The sequence below is a fragment of the Aquarana catesbeiana genome, linkage group LG02 (genome assembly GCF_042186555.1).
Source record: "Aquarana catesbeiana isolate 2022-GZ linkage group LG02, ASM4218655v1, whole genome shotgun sequence".
Lineage (NCBI taxonomy): Eukaryota > Metazoa > Chordata > Amphibia > Anura > Ranidae > Aquarana > Aquarana catesbeiana.
In genome coordinates, this window is record NC_133325.1 from 589187945 (window position 1) to 589202797 (window position 14853).

Genomic DNA, 14853 nt, shown 5'->3' on the forward strand with positions numbered 1-14853 from the left:
ACGGAGAATAGATACCTGCACAGCATAGTGCAGTGCGGTTCCCAGTGTGTAGGGGTACCATTAGGATTAATGGTATTTCCACACATCTTCGGCAACACGTGGCAACACGTTTTTCTGTGCGGGTGGTTGTGGCTGTGGGGACAGGTGTGGTCCTGCAGGAGTAACCACCCACACAAGTGTTAATGCATATAATTTTGTGACAGACGAGGTAGGGATGATAAGACTTTTGCTTTTGACATGTAACCTTTGCTTCAGAAACTGCTAATAACTTAAAATGCCAGTAGGTGTCAGTCATGAATTTCCAGTCATGAGAATCAAGGCCTAGCCCTAGCATAAGTCTTTCTCGTCTTCTAAAGCTTAGCTTTACAAAATGTGAAAGTTACATCACAGTAACAGTTCATTAAAGTCAGCAGTAACCACCCCCTATTTATTTCAGTACAGTGTTTATTTTTTATTTTTATATAAAGCAACACTTTCCTTTGCCAGTATACAGTAACCAATGCTAAAATTAACCAATTGAGGCCCGCCCACAGTGGTTGTACTGCGAGCGGGCGACAGCTCCCGGCCGGATGACCTGTCTGCAGTCTCACAACCGATAAAGTAAAAGCAGCACATATTACACACATTGTTAGGCATACAGTTAACCTTGCCCTTAGATGTTAACCCCTTCCCAGCCAGTGTCATTAGTACATTATTGGCACTGATCACTGTATTAGGGTCAGTATTGATGTCAGTCAGTGTACCTCCCAGCCAGTATCAGATAAAACCAGATTACCCGTCGCCCTATAAGTCGCTGATCACCGCCAGTACCAGTATAGTGCCATAGCTGTATAAATTCCAGTATGTATACCATAGTTTTTAGACGTTCTACACAAACCAAATTGTATACACTTATTGAGATTTTTTTTTTTCAAAATGTTCGGTCTTTTTTTCGTCTTTATTGCAAAAAATAAACTCCAGTGGTGATCAAATACCATTTGTGTACAATGTTGCATGACCGCCAGTTAGTGCAGTGCTGAATAGCAAAAAATATTCTGGTCGTGAAGGGGGTAAAAGCTTCTGGAGCTCAAGTGGTTAAACTAGTCAGCTTATAAACAATGCATCACTGGATAAAAACTCAACTGCATTCCTTTATTTTTTTTTCTCCCCTTATATTCCCATAAAGCCATGCTGTTGGGTACAACCTGTGCATAAAAAATCTCATCCCTTTTTGTGCCAGTCAAGAGTCACTGATTTTGCATGGCAAGTAGGCATATGTTGGCATCCAGAGGTGATGAGAGCTGAACTAATGAATTCTAAAAGTGGCATATCGGTGACCACACTACATGGTCTCTGCCTTTTTGAGAAAAAGGAGCACTTTTGAAGCAGCTGGTGCAGGTCAATAGGAAGGTACTACTATGTTTCTATTATTGGAGAATAGAAAGGTCCATGACACAAACCGTATTTAACAATACTACTCTACCACCTACACTGTCTAATAAATACTTGTTGGAGAGATGTGTTTAGTGTAGGCTGAATTGTACGTTTTCTGTAACAGCTATGAGATGCATGTCTCCTGTGATCTAATTATATAGAAAAATTTATTTTTAAACCTTTAGTTAAAACGGTGTTTTCTCTCTTTTTTTGAAGTTTAAACAGGCTGTATACAAACAAACAATGAAGCTGTTTGCAGAGCTGGAAATTAAGAGGAAAGAGAGAGAAACAAAGGAAATGCATGAAAGGTTGGTACTTAACCACAGTGATAGCTTACTCATAGAAAAAAAAAAAATCTCTTAGCCCGGAGGTGACTGCAGGCTATAAGTTAACATTCAGTCTTGCTCGACCATGCTTAAAAAAAAAAAAAATAAAAAAAAAAATGGGGGTGACTGCTACGTTTGTGATTAAGCTGCTGCTGATAGTCTCAAGACTAGTGACAGGCAACCATTCACTGTGGTTCCCTATAATGTGATTACTATGACAGCATATCTTGGCATTTACTGAAATATTTAGTTTTTTGCAGCTTCTGCTGTTACTGTGCCCCTTTCTCTTGCTTCATTAGTTCATATTGTGGGCCAAAAATGCAATATTTTAGACTAGGCAAAAAGTTGGAGAAAGAGGACATACATACAGAACACAGGAATAGATTCATAGACCATGCGTGGTTATATGCTGCTACTTTCATGTAATTGGACATTGGCAAAAACTTTTCCTTGTTCCTCCATCTGACAACTTGCTGCATTCAGGGCTCGCTAACAGTTTCTTGATCAGTGACCTTTGAGAACATCTTACGAACCTTACTCGGATTGTGCAGTTGCTGGGCTTGCCTGTAACGATTGCTTTGGGCATTGGGTCCTGTGTTCGCCTTGGCACATGGTGCAGCGAGTATAGTTAGCTGCAGTCTGCTATAAGTGGTCCATGGCCATGGTCTATCCTTATGGCACCCAGGGCCCTAAGACCCCTCTGAGGGTATGCCCACTGTGACAGGCAATGTTTGGACTCTGAATGGGACCAGTGGATAAAATATGATAGTGTTTCCATGTGCCCTTTAACTTGCCAGCTCCTGGCTTACATGTCTTGATGACTATCTAGTGTACACTACATCCTTATTCAGTGTTATGTACACCAGTGGTTTATTGGCACAGGTGTAAGGGCACTTGTGCTCTTAGTGATTTTCCCTAACTATACTGTTTGTTTCACTCTTCGGCTTAATGGGTAACATTGTTATAATGCTAACCTATTCAAATTTGGCAATTCTTTTCAACATCCCAACGAGAAGTTCTCTTCCTGCTACTGACCCGGTGCTTATAAACTGTTGACTGCACGCTGCCACCATTTGCTGCCAACAAGCTGATCGTTTGCCACACCACCTGTTGCCCAATTTCAAAATGGAAAGCAACCATTGGAACACGGTTATCACCTGGGTTACCACGACTTCTTCATACTGGACATGCTGAACCCCATTAATCCACATTAATTTTGTGAACACCCTGCAGGGCAATACCCTCACTCTAGAAGTAATAGAGCGGAAACAGGGGAGACACAGTGGTTACTCTGTCATGCCTAAAGGTACTACAACCCCTGGCAAAAATTATGAAATCACCAGTCCCTGAGGATGTTCCTTCAATTGTTGTTATTGTTATAGAAAAAAAGCAGATCACAGACATGGCCAGAAACTAAAGGCATTTCAAATGGCAACTTTCTGGCTTTAAGAAACACTAAAAGAAATCAAGAAAAATAATTGTGGTGGCCAGTAACAGTTAGATTTATAGAACAAGCATAGGGAATAAATTATGGAATCACTCAACTCTGAGGAAAAAAATTATGGAATCATGAAAAACAAACAAACAAAATAATACTCCAACACATCACTAGTACTTTGTTGCACCACCTCTGGCTTTTATAACTGCTTGCAGTCTCTGAGGCATTGACTTAATGAGTGATAAACAGTACTCTTCATCAATCTGGCTCCAGCCTTCTCTGATTGCTGTTGCCAAATCATCTTTGCAGGTTGGAGCCTTGTCATGTACCATTTTCTTTAACTTCCCCCACAGATTTTCAATTGGATTGAGATCTGGACTGTTTGCAGGCCATGACATTGACCTTATGTGTCTTTCTTCAAGGAATTCTTGCACAGTTTTTGCTCTATGGCAAGATGCATTATCATCTTGATAAATGATTTCATTCATCATCCCCAAACATCCTTTCAATAGATGGGATAAGAAAAGTGTCCAAAATTTCAATGTAAACCTGTGCATTTATTGAAGATTTAATGACAGCCATCTCCCCAGTGCCTTTACCTGACATGCAGCCCCATATCATAATTGACTGTGGAAATTTGCATGTTTTCTTCAGACAGTCGTCTGCATAAATCTCATTGGAACGGCACCAAACAAAAGTTCCTTGCCCAATACAGATTCGAGATTCATCACTGAATATGACTTTCATCCAATCATCCACAGTCCACGATTGCCTTTCCTTAGCCCATTGTAACCTTGTTTTTTTGTGTTTAGGTGTTAGAGATGGCTTTCTTTTAGCTTTTCTGTATGTAAATCCCATTTCCTTTAGGCGGTTTCTTACAGTTCGGTCACAGATGTTTCCTCCCATTTGTTCCTTATTTGTTTTGATGTACATTTTCTGTTTTCAAGGCATATTGCTTTAAGTTTTCTGTCTTGACGCTTTGATGTCTTCCTTGATCTACCAGTATGCTTGCCTTTAACCACCTTCCCATGTTGTTTGTATTTGGTCCATGTTTTAGACACAGCCGACTGAACAACCAACATCTTGTGCAACACTGCGTGATGATTTACCCTCTTTACCTACATACTAACAAGCAGATTTAATCTGATGCAGGTGTTAGTGTTTGTAAGGAAAATTTACAGGGTGATTCCATAATTTTTTCCTCAGAATTCAGTGATTCCATAATTTATTCCCTGTGCTTGTTCTATAAATCTAACTGTTACTGGCCACCACAATTATTTTTCCTGATTTCTTTTAGTGTTTCTTAAAGCCAGAAAGTTGCCATTTGAAATGCCTTTAGTTTTTGGCCATGTCTGTGATCTGCTTTTTTTCTACAACAGTAAACAATTGAAGGAACATCCTCAGGGACTGGTGATTCCAGAATTTTTGCCAGGGGTTGTATGAACCCTGCCTTTCTTGCACCTATTGATGATCCTACCATCCCTATTGAGGGTACTCCCTCCTTTTAAAAACTCAGTAAATAGGCAGTTGGGGACTGTTTTAAAAACCTCCTTTGCACTAGTGTGAATGGCCCTACATGCAACCGCTGTTTCCTCATCAATTTCTCAAACTATGGCTAACTAGGCTGGAGTGATTCATGATGACCTTTATTATGAGATGGACAACCAAAATCTTTACTGAGTTGCAACTTTTACCATCAGCCCTATAATACTCTGTGTGGATATCAGAGAGAGAACCTGAATTTATCATATCTCTAGAATGTCTTTACTTTCTGTGTGTATGCACAGAATTCTATGGCTTAAACCCTGGGCAACTGATCTGGTGGAGAAAAGATGCCTTTCGCTCGTATGACCTTCAAGGGCAAGCTTCTCTTTGGCAAGTCCCTTGAATACTATGAGGCAGCAACTGATGGGAGAGGTTTCAGACCCCACTATTCAAAAATCACAATTTTACTCTGCATTACGCAACTTCTACTCTGTGGTTCTCATGCATGTGCCCCTCCCCGACAAAGTCATCTACTGTGGTCCTTCCAGCCATGGTAAGCTCTTCTCTTCTAAGCCCACTGGAGCTGCAAAAAAGCCTTCCTTGCACCAATAGGTAACCCCCCCCCCATTGGGAGGGCATAGGGTATTCTACGAACACTTTTCTCAACTTTAAAAAGAGATCTCCTTAAAGTCTGTCAATCTGGTAATATTTTATTCCCTTGCCAAGCTCATAGGCATCCACAGCTTTGTTTCTGAGGGCCTTAGAGAGCTTTGTTGATCTTAGCATGATGCCACACTTGTCAGTTGCAAAGAGAGCACCGTACACTAGATATGTGAGCAAGACAGGTTCCACCTGCATACTCTGTAGTGGGGTTCTAATTACTGTCACCTTATTTGGAACACTTTTTTTTTTTTTAATTTAATAGATTTGAAGTGGTGGTAAATGTAGCTGTGTACTTTTTTCATATGACAAGTTTTCATTTTTGTTACTATAAATAAATGAATACTGTGTCATTTGTTAAAGTATATTCTCTTTATCTGTAGCCACTATTTGATCTAATGTTTGCCTATTCAAATATGTTGAAAGGTCGACTATTTCCATGGTGATGTGCTTCCTTTTTAACATGGCTGTAAATGAAAACCATAACGTCAGATGAAATCTGGACCGTTCATATTACATTGAAGATCTGTATTTGAAAATGGAGCCTTTTATTTTTTTTAGTAGGAGTTATTCAGCAATTACATTGTTTCTTCTGTGTATAGGTAATGTAATTAATAGTTATTTTCTCCCAGGAAAAGACAAAGGGAAGAAGAAATAGAAGCTGAAGAAAAAGCCAAACGAGACAGAGAATGGCAGAGAAACTTTGAGGTACAGTTCTGGAGGAAATTTAATGGCATTTATACCTGTTTTTTTTTTCTTAGCTTGGTTTAAAATGAAAGCTAAATTCGCAGCTGAAATATGTTTTAGTTTTTGTAAGACAACACAACCAGGTTCTGAGTGCTCTTTTCTTTGCAATAAAAAACAACTCTGTCTTGATCGCTCTGTTCTGCTGTTGTATGAAGCAGTTTGCCTACACATACACATCTTCTTCAAAGTTTGTCACTTTACAAAACCCAGTTGCAAATCTGCTCTTACAAGATATCAAAATAATAGTAGTATTTGTATGAAAGCTGACATTCCTATCAAATATACCCACATTTTTAAAAGTGAAAGTGAAAAATTAAAACTTGCTTGTACCCATCCAGGACACGTCTAGGAAATACCAAAGAAATGTCCTTGTATTTGTCTACGGAAAACTATTTCACTGGAGTCTTGCATAATGTGTTTCACAATGTGTTGTGCTGTTAATTGGTAGTGGCCTGTTCTTCAATATATAGTAGTCGTGTGTGTGAAGATTAGCTGGAAGAGACATTCACCTCACCTCACCTGTAAGCAATTGGCATTTGAGCCCTGTGTGTGTTTGTATATATTCCCTTTATGTTTTAAAGCTGACTTTCTGCTCTTGGCAGTTTGTAAGAAGCGGACCTTTCTCCTTTTTGAAAACATGGACTATCAGACCAAACACATTCATTTTATTTTATTAATTTGATTCAGATTAAATTATTAGGGTACATGCACACTGGACATTCCCTAGATGCCTTTCTCCTGGCAGCAGAAAAACGTGTGCGTCGTTCCCACGTTCTTTAGCATCTAGCACTTGGGCGTTAATTTCATTAGCCAGAATAATTTATTCTGGCATTGAAATGTAAGTGCTAAAGGCATGTTTAGAGGTGTTTTACATGCCGGGTCCAGCATTGTTTGGCAAAATTCTTCTCAAAATTTGACCACATCTAAACACAGCTGCACCCAAGCTCTGGTAAAAGTCTGTGTGCATTAACACATAGGCTTTTATTGAGTTGTTTTGAGGGGCCTTGGCAAAAAAAAGTAAAAAACTTCAAAAGCTCCAAAAACATGAGCTTAGATGCAGCAGTGTGCATGAAGCCATAGACATCGCAAAATAGCACAATAATTAAATCCTAATCAAGCATTCATTTTAAAGTGTTTCTAAAGGTACATTTTTTTTTGCTCTATGCAGTGGAATTGTACAGAGCGGCTCCGAACTTCATTTTCTGGGGTCCCCTACTGGTGTTCTCGGCTCCTCCTTTTCTGTGTCTGCAGCTTGCTATGGGGCAGATGTGTGGGCTCACACCCAGACTGAGTGTGTGTATGTATATATATATATAAATAATGTGTATGAGTTTTTTCATAACAATAGTGGAAATCTATAAATAATTTATGCTGGTATTCAAACACTCTGTGTACCCACAACTCCAGTGCTGTCTATGCATTAAATACTTACTCTTTAATATAAATACTATATATTGTTGAAACCAAATAGATCCCGTCATGTGTCCAAAAATCTAGTGCTTCACTTTGTGCCCACAACTCCAGTGCTGCACATGCGCTATTATGTCCCATTTAAATACTGGAATAAATACGAATAGAAATCCGTGCAAATGAATCCTACTAAAGTGTCCACAAACTCAACTGTTTAAATACTCAAAGAAATATGATAGTTCATGCTCTGGTGTTCAACGATTTATTCCGTGCCCACAACTCCAATGCAAACTTCTGTACACCACTTCTTTGCTTACACCGCTCTTGCTTTGGGCGTGTGACCCAAAATAAACTTCAGGTCACACAGCACTTTGGGATATTCTGTGGTACCCCTCCACACAGCAACTCACACCACTTCCTTGGATAGCTTCAAATAAAAACGGTGAGTACCCCCTTTAGGAGGATCGTATCCCGTTCCTGGTTATCACATCAGCTCACCACATATTGCCAAAAAAACAAGAAAAGACTGCCATAGTGTAGTAGATCAATATTACCTTATTTATTCAAACTGCCCTCACAGAATAAAATAGAAACCCATAGGCTCAAGGCCAAACACTTCTGGCTCCCTCCCGTGGCATCACCCAGCTCCTTCCTATGCATTTGCCCACCGCTCACGCGACATCATCAGGGGATAGGCTAGGTGACTGATTCCAGGGTTTTATATTAACACCTTGTTTATCCGTAACCATAGTAATCAAAGTAGCCATGTTATCTTTGTAGATTAGTCGGCGTGAAACAGCGACCATCTTGCTGGAGAAAAGAGCCACCCCCAACACTGAAAGTGAAAAATAGCGGCCATCTTGATAGAGTTCTCACAGTTCTGCTACTGAGAATGAGATTAAACCTATGCTAATAGCAGAGATAACTCATACTAATCCAGTAAAATTGTTAAAGGTCAATAAGAATATAAGAAAAAAATGCAAAAAAAACCTCACTGCAAGCTCCCGCACAGGGATACATGAATTGCTATACATAACCAGGTAAAATTTGTAAAAGCTACACCTACAATGCATAAAAATATAAATTTATTTAAGTTACAATAAAAAATAACAATAAAAATAAAATTGGCATATCATGCCTCATATAAAATAATTATTACAAAAATAATCACAATATTGATGCATACAAGGCAGAGTAAAAATCTAAACCAAGACGAATAAAACAGTTCAAATCAAACAACATTGAGACCATATGGGACCAGGTTCCTAAGTTCTTCGATCCACCTGGACTCTTGTTGACTCAAAGTTTATCTGATTACAATCCCTCCAGTGTTTTATTTATTTTTAATGTCTTAACACCCCTGCAAGAAATGTATATATGTATATTATTCCGAAAGGCAGTGCTTTCAGTGATAATTTTTTTTCGATCAGACGCAAGCTCGTCTGCTTGCACCTGGTCAGAACAATGAAATATACTTTATCACTAAATGTCCACCTTTCAAGCCCTGTGAGTGCCACCCTATCTTTTAAATTATATGTATCTTATGCTTTGCTGAGCAGCTTCTGAATTTATAATATATGGCTCATGCAGTAAAGTCAGTGTACATAATGCAGATGTGTTGGAGGCAAATCCAAGCACTAATGACAAGTTCCAGAGACCAGAGGAAGGCTGCCTACAGTAGGTAAGGTGGCTGCGCAAGCTGAATCAGGGCTGGGGATAAGCATGAGGGAGACAAAACAGAGAATGTATGCAAAATAGTATGCTGATTACACAGTAAAGGGACATGAACATAAACACAATCCACAGACAGTATTGTAAATACAGTTTTTGCACAGAAACTGGTTCCGGAGACCAATGTATCCATGCTACCAAGCCCGCAATAAAAAAAACATAGCATCAAGGTCAGGCAGCTTGCACTGTTGGTCAACAGAGCAACCGTCATCTGAAAGAAGGACCACACACAGAGCGATTGCTGCTGCCAATCATCTCCACAAATTGATATCAGAAAAACAAGTGTGATTGTATAGTATGTCCAAAATTATAGACTATGAATAATGGTCAATTTTTTCAAAGTCCTTGAGTGTTGATTTAATAAGGGGTAAAGAAAAAGCCCAAATCGCACAAAGTGTGTGGGACACCAGAACCAAGAAAAACAACTCCTGATGAGAGGATCACACACTGCTGCCAATCATATCCCTGAAAAGCTACAAAACAAATAAATATATATGGTGCAAAATCTTGATGTGATGGCGGGGGGGGGGGGGAATCAGATCACAGGAAGCAATTTTAGCTCAGTTCATTGAGGCCTTTCAGCGCCTTGGTTTATAAAGTTTAGATCCAGCAACATTCACATTGAAGTAATAGGCAATGGCAATTTCCACCTCTGGTCAGCAGGTTCAATTACCATGCATCTGAGGCTGGGCAGTGGGTGATATATGATCCTCTTTCTGTAAAGCGCTGGATCTTGTAATTGTAATAATGCAGTATCAGGGTTAGAGTGCTCCTAGCCACTCTAAGCATTTTTGCAAGGTGAATTCCCCTTACTAGAGGTGGAGGATGTCCATGGAGGAGGGTATTCCTGATGGTGGATTTGCTGTACAGACGAGTTCCCAGAGTGGTTTCATTATATGAGGTATCTTGAACTTATTCAAAATCCACTTGCTTCCAGACGTTTACAAGCTTCTCTAGGTGCTTTTTGGCATTATGTTGATGGGCTATTTTGGTGCAGCAAAAAGGAAATTTTTACAAATTCTGCCAGGGGTATGTAAACTAATTAGTGCATCAACACACACTCTGGTTCCTTTTGAACGCGTTGGTGATTTCTGCTATTTTTACATTGATCTTGATTAGGACGTGTTTTTTTTTTTTGTTTGTTTTTTTTTTTCAGGAAAGCCGAGATGGACGTGTTGACAGTTGGAGAAATTTTCAAGCACACACAAAGGGCAAAAAAAAAGAAAAGAAGGCACGGACATTTTTAAAACCACCCAAAGTGAAGATGGAACAGAGAGAGTGACCCCCCCCCCCTTCTTTGTGAGACGACTCCCCTGAGTTTTATGAACTGTGATTTCATTATCTGTAGTGTCCTGTTTACTGGTCACCTGTTTGGCTGTGGAAAGGATTCTTCTTTTTTTTTTTTTTTTCTCGTTCAGCTTTTGTACAGCTCCCCTTTATTTTGTTTTTCTTTGAAGGGAGACACTTATAATTTAATATTTTGTACCTTTATTGTAACCGGTTTAATTTCATAAAGTCTTAGACATGTGACCAGTAGAAAGATATATTTTCTACTTTAATATTAGCTGCAATCCCTACTTAATATATCTTCATGTAGTAGCATAATGGATAAAATGCTCTCCTCCCCCAAAAGTTTGGCCAATTATGATTTGCTCAGTTTGTAAGGGCCTTTCTGTTCAGATGTAGACCTGAACCAGCAATTGGCTTGCCTGACCAGTGTCAAGCTATGCTAAATTACAGGATTGTGTAAAGCACAATTAAATAACATCATGTAGGTGCAGATGTTGACATTTTAGATTATCTGTCCCACCCACTCTTTTTCAAGGTGGTAACAAACTGGGAGGCATCTTTGCTACAAATTCAGAAATGCTTATACATTTGGGTTGTAAAATAGTTTGCTTTGCCCTATATTTGTTTACCCTGCAAAGCCAATCTATACAAGACTGGGGTGGGGTTCTGTTGTTGGGCACTATGAAAATCTAGGCAAGATGCCTTTGTTACTTCATGAAGGTATATAAAGCAGGGGTACACTATTAAAGTGGAAATCCCTTTAAGTTGCTATCATAATCATTAAGCAGACCCTCTGTAGGTTCTGCCATTTTTCTTTATTGAGGTGGTGTCTATGAAAGTTAATGAATGATTCATAGACATAGCTGTGTTCTAGCAGATATCTTCAATAAATCCAGTCTGCTGGTGGAAACTGGATAATGGAATAGCAGTGATGCCTGTTTTGATTTTGTAAGGGTGCCTGTAGATTTTAAATCTTCACACCTGCCCTGTTGTGCTGACTTTGACAGCTATTCGCTCCATGCATGTCTGTTGCCACAGTGCACACTGCATGCTTTTGCAGATTATCTGAACAGCAATGCAGCGTTGTAGACTCAATTTCAGCTGTTCTATATTGACATGAGCTTTGGTGATCTGTTTTTCATAAAGTTGAACAGAAGCCCCCAGGCATTGCTAACAGCTGTCAATGGGTGCTGGAGTGCAAGTGTGAAGATATCTGATCATACACCATTACAAGCACAGCCACTAGCTATGTGCCACCTCCAGCTATAGGGCAAATGCTACAGTCCATTACGAAACATCAGAGAATAAATCCCTGATATAACAGATGTGTTAAATTTGTTACAATCACATACATTTGAGTATTATACTAATAAATTGTCATACAACATTGCCTTGTGTGTCATGTAAAGAGATTTTTTTTAAACTATTAATATTACTTGTGATTTTGCCAATATAAACTTTTGTGCATATATTTTTTTTTTAATTTTGCAAGAAAAATAATTAAAATTAACAGTAGGAAAAACAGAAAAATAATAAATTAAAAGGCATAACATTAAAAAAAATATATTTTTTTTAAAATAAACATTAAAAAAAGGTATAGGTAAAAAACAAACCTCCAAATAAAATTAATAAACGTTACAATACAAAACAAAATTTTACAAAATCATGGAAATATAAATACTACAAACAAAAATAAAACAAATCACAATAGTGATCCAAGGAAAAGGCTGCAGCTCTGGGGTAAGGAATCCCCAGATAAATGGCCTGATCTGAAAGCGGAAATTTGTGCTATTTTGGACCAGTGGGATAGTCAGTGCTTACTGTAGGAGTGTTTCACAGAACACCTGTATATTTAATGAACATGATTTCAGTATCAAAGCTGTATCTACCAGCAGTTGTTGATGGTAGAAAGAAAACCTGTCCACTCTCCCGACGACAATAAGTGGAAAACAGCAGGTGTAAGGTGGGAGGGGTTACATCCTCCAAGGGGCTGGCCTTTTCAATATGCCTAGAGTCCATTTCTCATCTAGACAGCAGTATAACAATAAATTGCTTAATTTTAAACTGTGTTCCTCAATAAATGAAGAAATCCATACTGGCCTTACCAGTAACTATTTTTTCCATGAGTCTTCCAGGAAAGCACTTGACAGATGGGCACCTCCTCCAACAGGAAACACATCACCAAACTGGCTGACTGGAGAAACATCAAAGATTTCAGTATCCAGCCTGAATCTACTAGTAGCTACTGATAATAAACAAATCTTCCAGACAAAACCGTGTTGCCTAGTTTCACCTTCTCACACTTGATTTAAACCCCTAATTGCTGTACAACCATGTTTCAATCGCATACATTGCACGGCAATTATGGGTTTAAATCAGGTGGCGAGGAGGCAACATATTGTCTCCTCACCACCTGTCAAACACACTTGAATTTTTTTTTTTATATAGAGGAGCAGCAGTGCCTGCTGCACTTGTAAATGAACCCTTAGTTGCATTCGGCTCGGGCACCCTTAGGGCTCGTTCACACATAAAGTTGGGGGGGGGTTGTAAAACCCTGCGGTTGAGTTGCAGTTTTACAGCCCCCAATCTCTACCCCCTTTAGCTGCTGAGGCAGCAGCCAAAGGTGCACACATGCTGCAGCAGGAATTGAGCCCCTGTTGCTTTTGGTGGGTGCTACCGCCTGCCAATCAAGACCCATTCATGTAAATAGGGCTACTCTGCAAGTGCCCCACAACTGCTTGCTTCTGCGGGGGATGAGAAAGCAACACAACACTGCCTGCTTTAACCCCTTGTTTGCTGTACTGTACAGGGTTGCAGGGCACTTGCAAAGGGGCCTCATTCACTTGAATGGGTCATGCTTGGCAGGGGCTACACCCACTAATCATGATAGGGTGTATAACTTGTGCTGTGACGTGTACACCCTGGCCACTGCAGGTATAGGGGGTGTGGTACCATTAAGAAAATATATCTTAATTGTACAGGACACGTGCAATATTCATACACCATGGTTTATAGGCGTGTACCTCCAGGTAATTGGATACTGGCAAGCTTTTGAAGGACACTGCCCAAGGGCACCTTTCCCATAATTCTACCCCACTACGTGAGTCCTCAGTTTTGCTAGTGTCTAAAGGTGATGGACCTCTTCTCTTCCCAGAGAAGTGTGCTTCACTACTTTTGTCTCTTCCTTATTATATTCTTAGATTTCTTCAATTAACTCGTGTTGTCTTCTAATAACTACCTAGAAGCTCTGTGTACGTGATGGTGCAACTTCAGTAAAACCTTGGAAGCCGTATCCAGACCCCACACTAGGCGGGTGGCCTGTAATGTTTGCTTCTTGCACCTCCTGGATTCTGTATAAGCTGCTCACCTTAGCACTTGGTACAAGGCATTGAATTAGTGGCAGGGTTCAATACAGGTCCAGACCCCTTCAGGGGTAGGCCCACCATGACAGGCGAAGCCTTGACTTTATATACAGTCCAGCATTGTGGACAGGTAAGAAAGGGTCACCCTGCATCTCGCTGTTACTGAGTAAAACGGGGCTATGGTTGGTATCTGTTCATTTCACAGTGCACACATTTTAAAACTTGCCACTAACTTAGGGCTCAATCTCAGGTGGAAGACCAGATGTTGCATCATATAACTGGTCCTACACTCTAAATGCCACCTTCATCGAGAACCCTTATAAGGTACTCAGGACTCATTGCAGGATGGTCTATACCAGGGTTTCACATACTTCTGGACATCGGCACCCCGTCTCCGGACATTAACTGTGTAAGTACCCCGCAGGGGCATACCCTCACTTGTAGCTAAGGCAGAAACCAAGCAAAAGGGAGACCATTTTAAACAGCAGGTAAACAGTCGCTCTGCCAAAGGCCTGCACAACGCTCAACCCCAGAATGATGATCTATCCCTTGCAATGGAGCAGGACACTGTTTTATTACCAGTCTTAGCATCTGATTCTATAAACCTGAAGAGAGCTGGCAACACTGCAATCCTTTAAAGAGTACTTTATTGGTTACATTGCAGAGACAGTAAAATAGTAGCGCTGATGATAGCGCATAGAGCCTTAGTCGTATTTAGTATAAAACAAAAATGACCAAATATTTATACCTAAGCAAAGCTCCACCCAGAGGGAAATTAACTTGTCTATTTGGTATAATGAATCAATTTGGTGGTGATTTGCATCGGTGTCAACTAAACAGAACATGAATGTACAAATACAGTGTGAAGTTATCACAGTAAAAATTATGGCATCATAATATGACATATAATCTAACAGGAATATCATGTAGAGAAAAAAATGCATATGTGTGTGCACACTGCACAGAAACGTCTAGAGCATACAAGTTCAGA

General features: G+C 39.7%; 1 protein-coding gene across 1 annotated transcript in view; it reads left to right on the forward strand.

The window, feature by feature from the left end:
* The window catches only part of DNAJC8 (DnaJ heat shock protein family (Hsp40) member C8), a 73505-nt gene extending 61615 nt beyond the window's left edge, over positions 1 to 11890 (forward strand). Inside the window, exons 7-9 of the mRNA XM_073616247.1 lie at positions 1630 to 1721; positions 5955 to 6030; positions 10367 to 11890. Coding sequence (XP_073472348.1) covers positions 1630 to 1721; positions 5955 to 6030; positions 10367 to 10492 — 294 coding nt within the window. The 3' untranslated portion in view covers positions 10493 to 11890. The remainder of the gene's footprint in view (positions 1 to 1629; positions 1722 to 5954; positions 6031 to 10366) is intronic.
* Positions 11891 to 14853: the final 2963 nt, after the last annotated feature.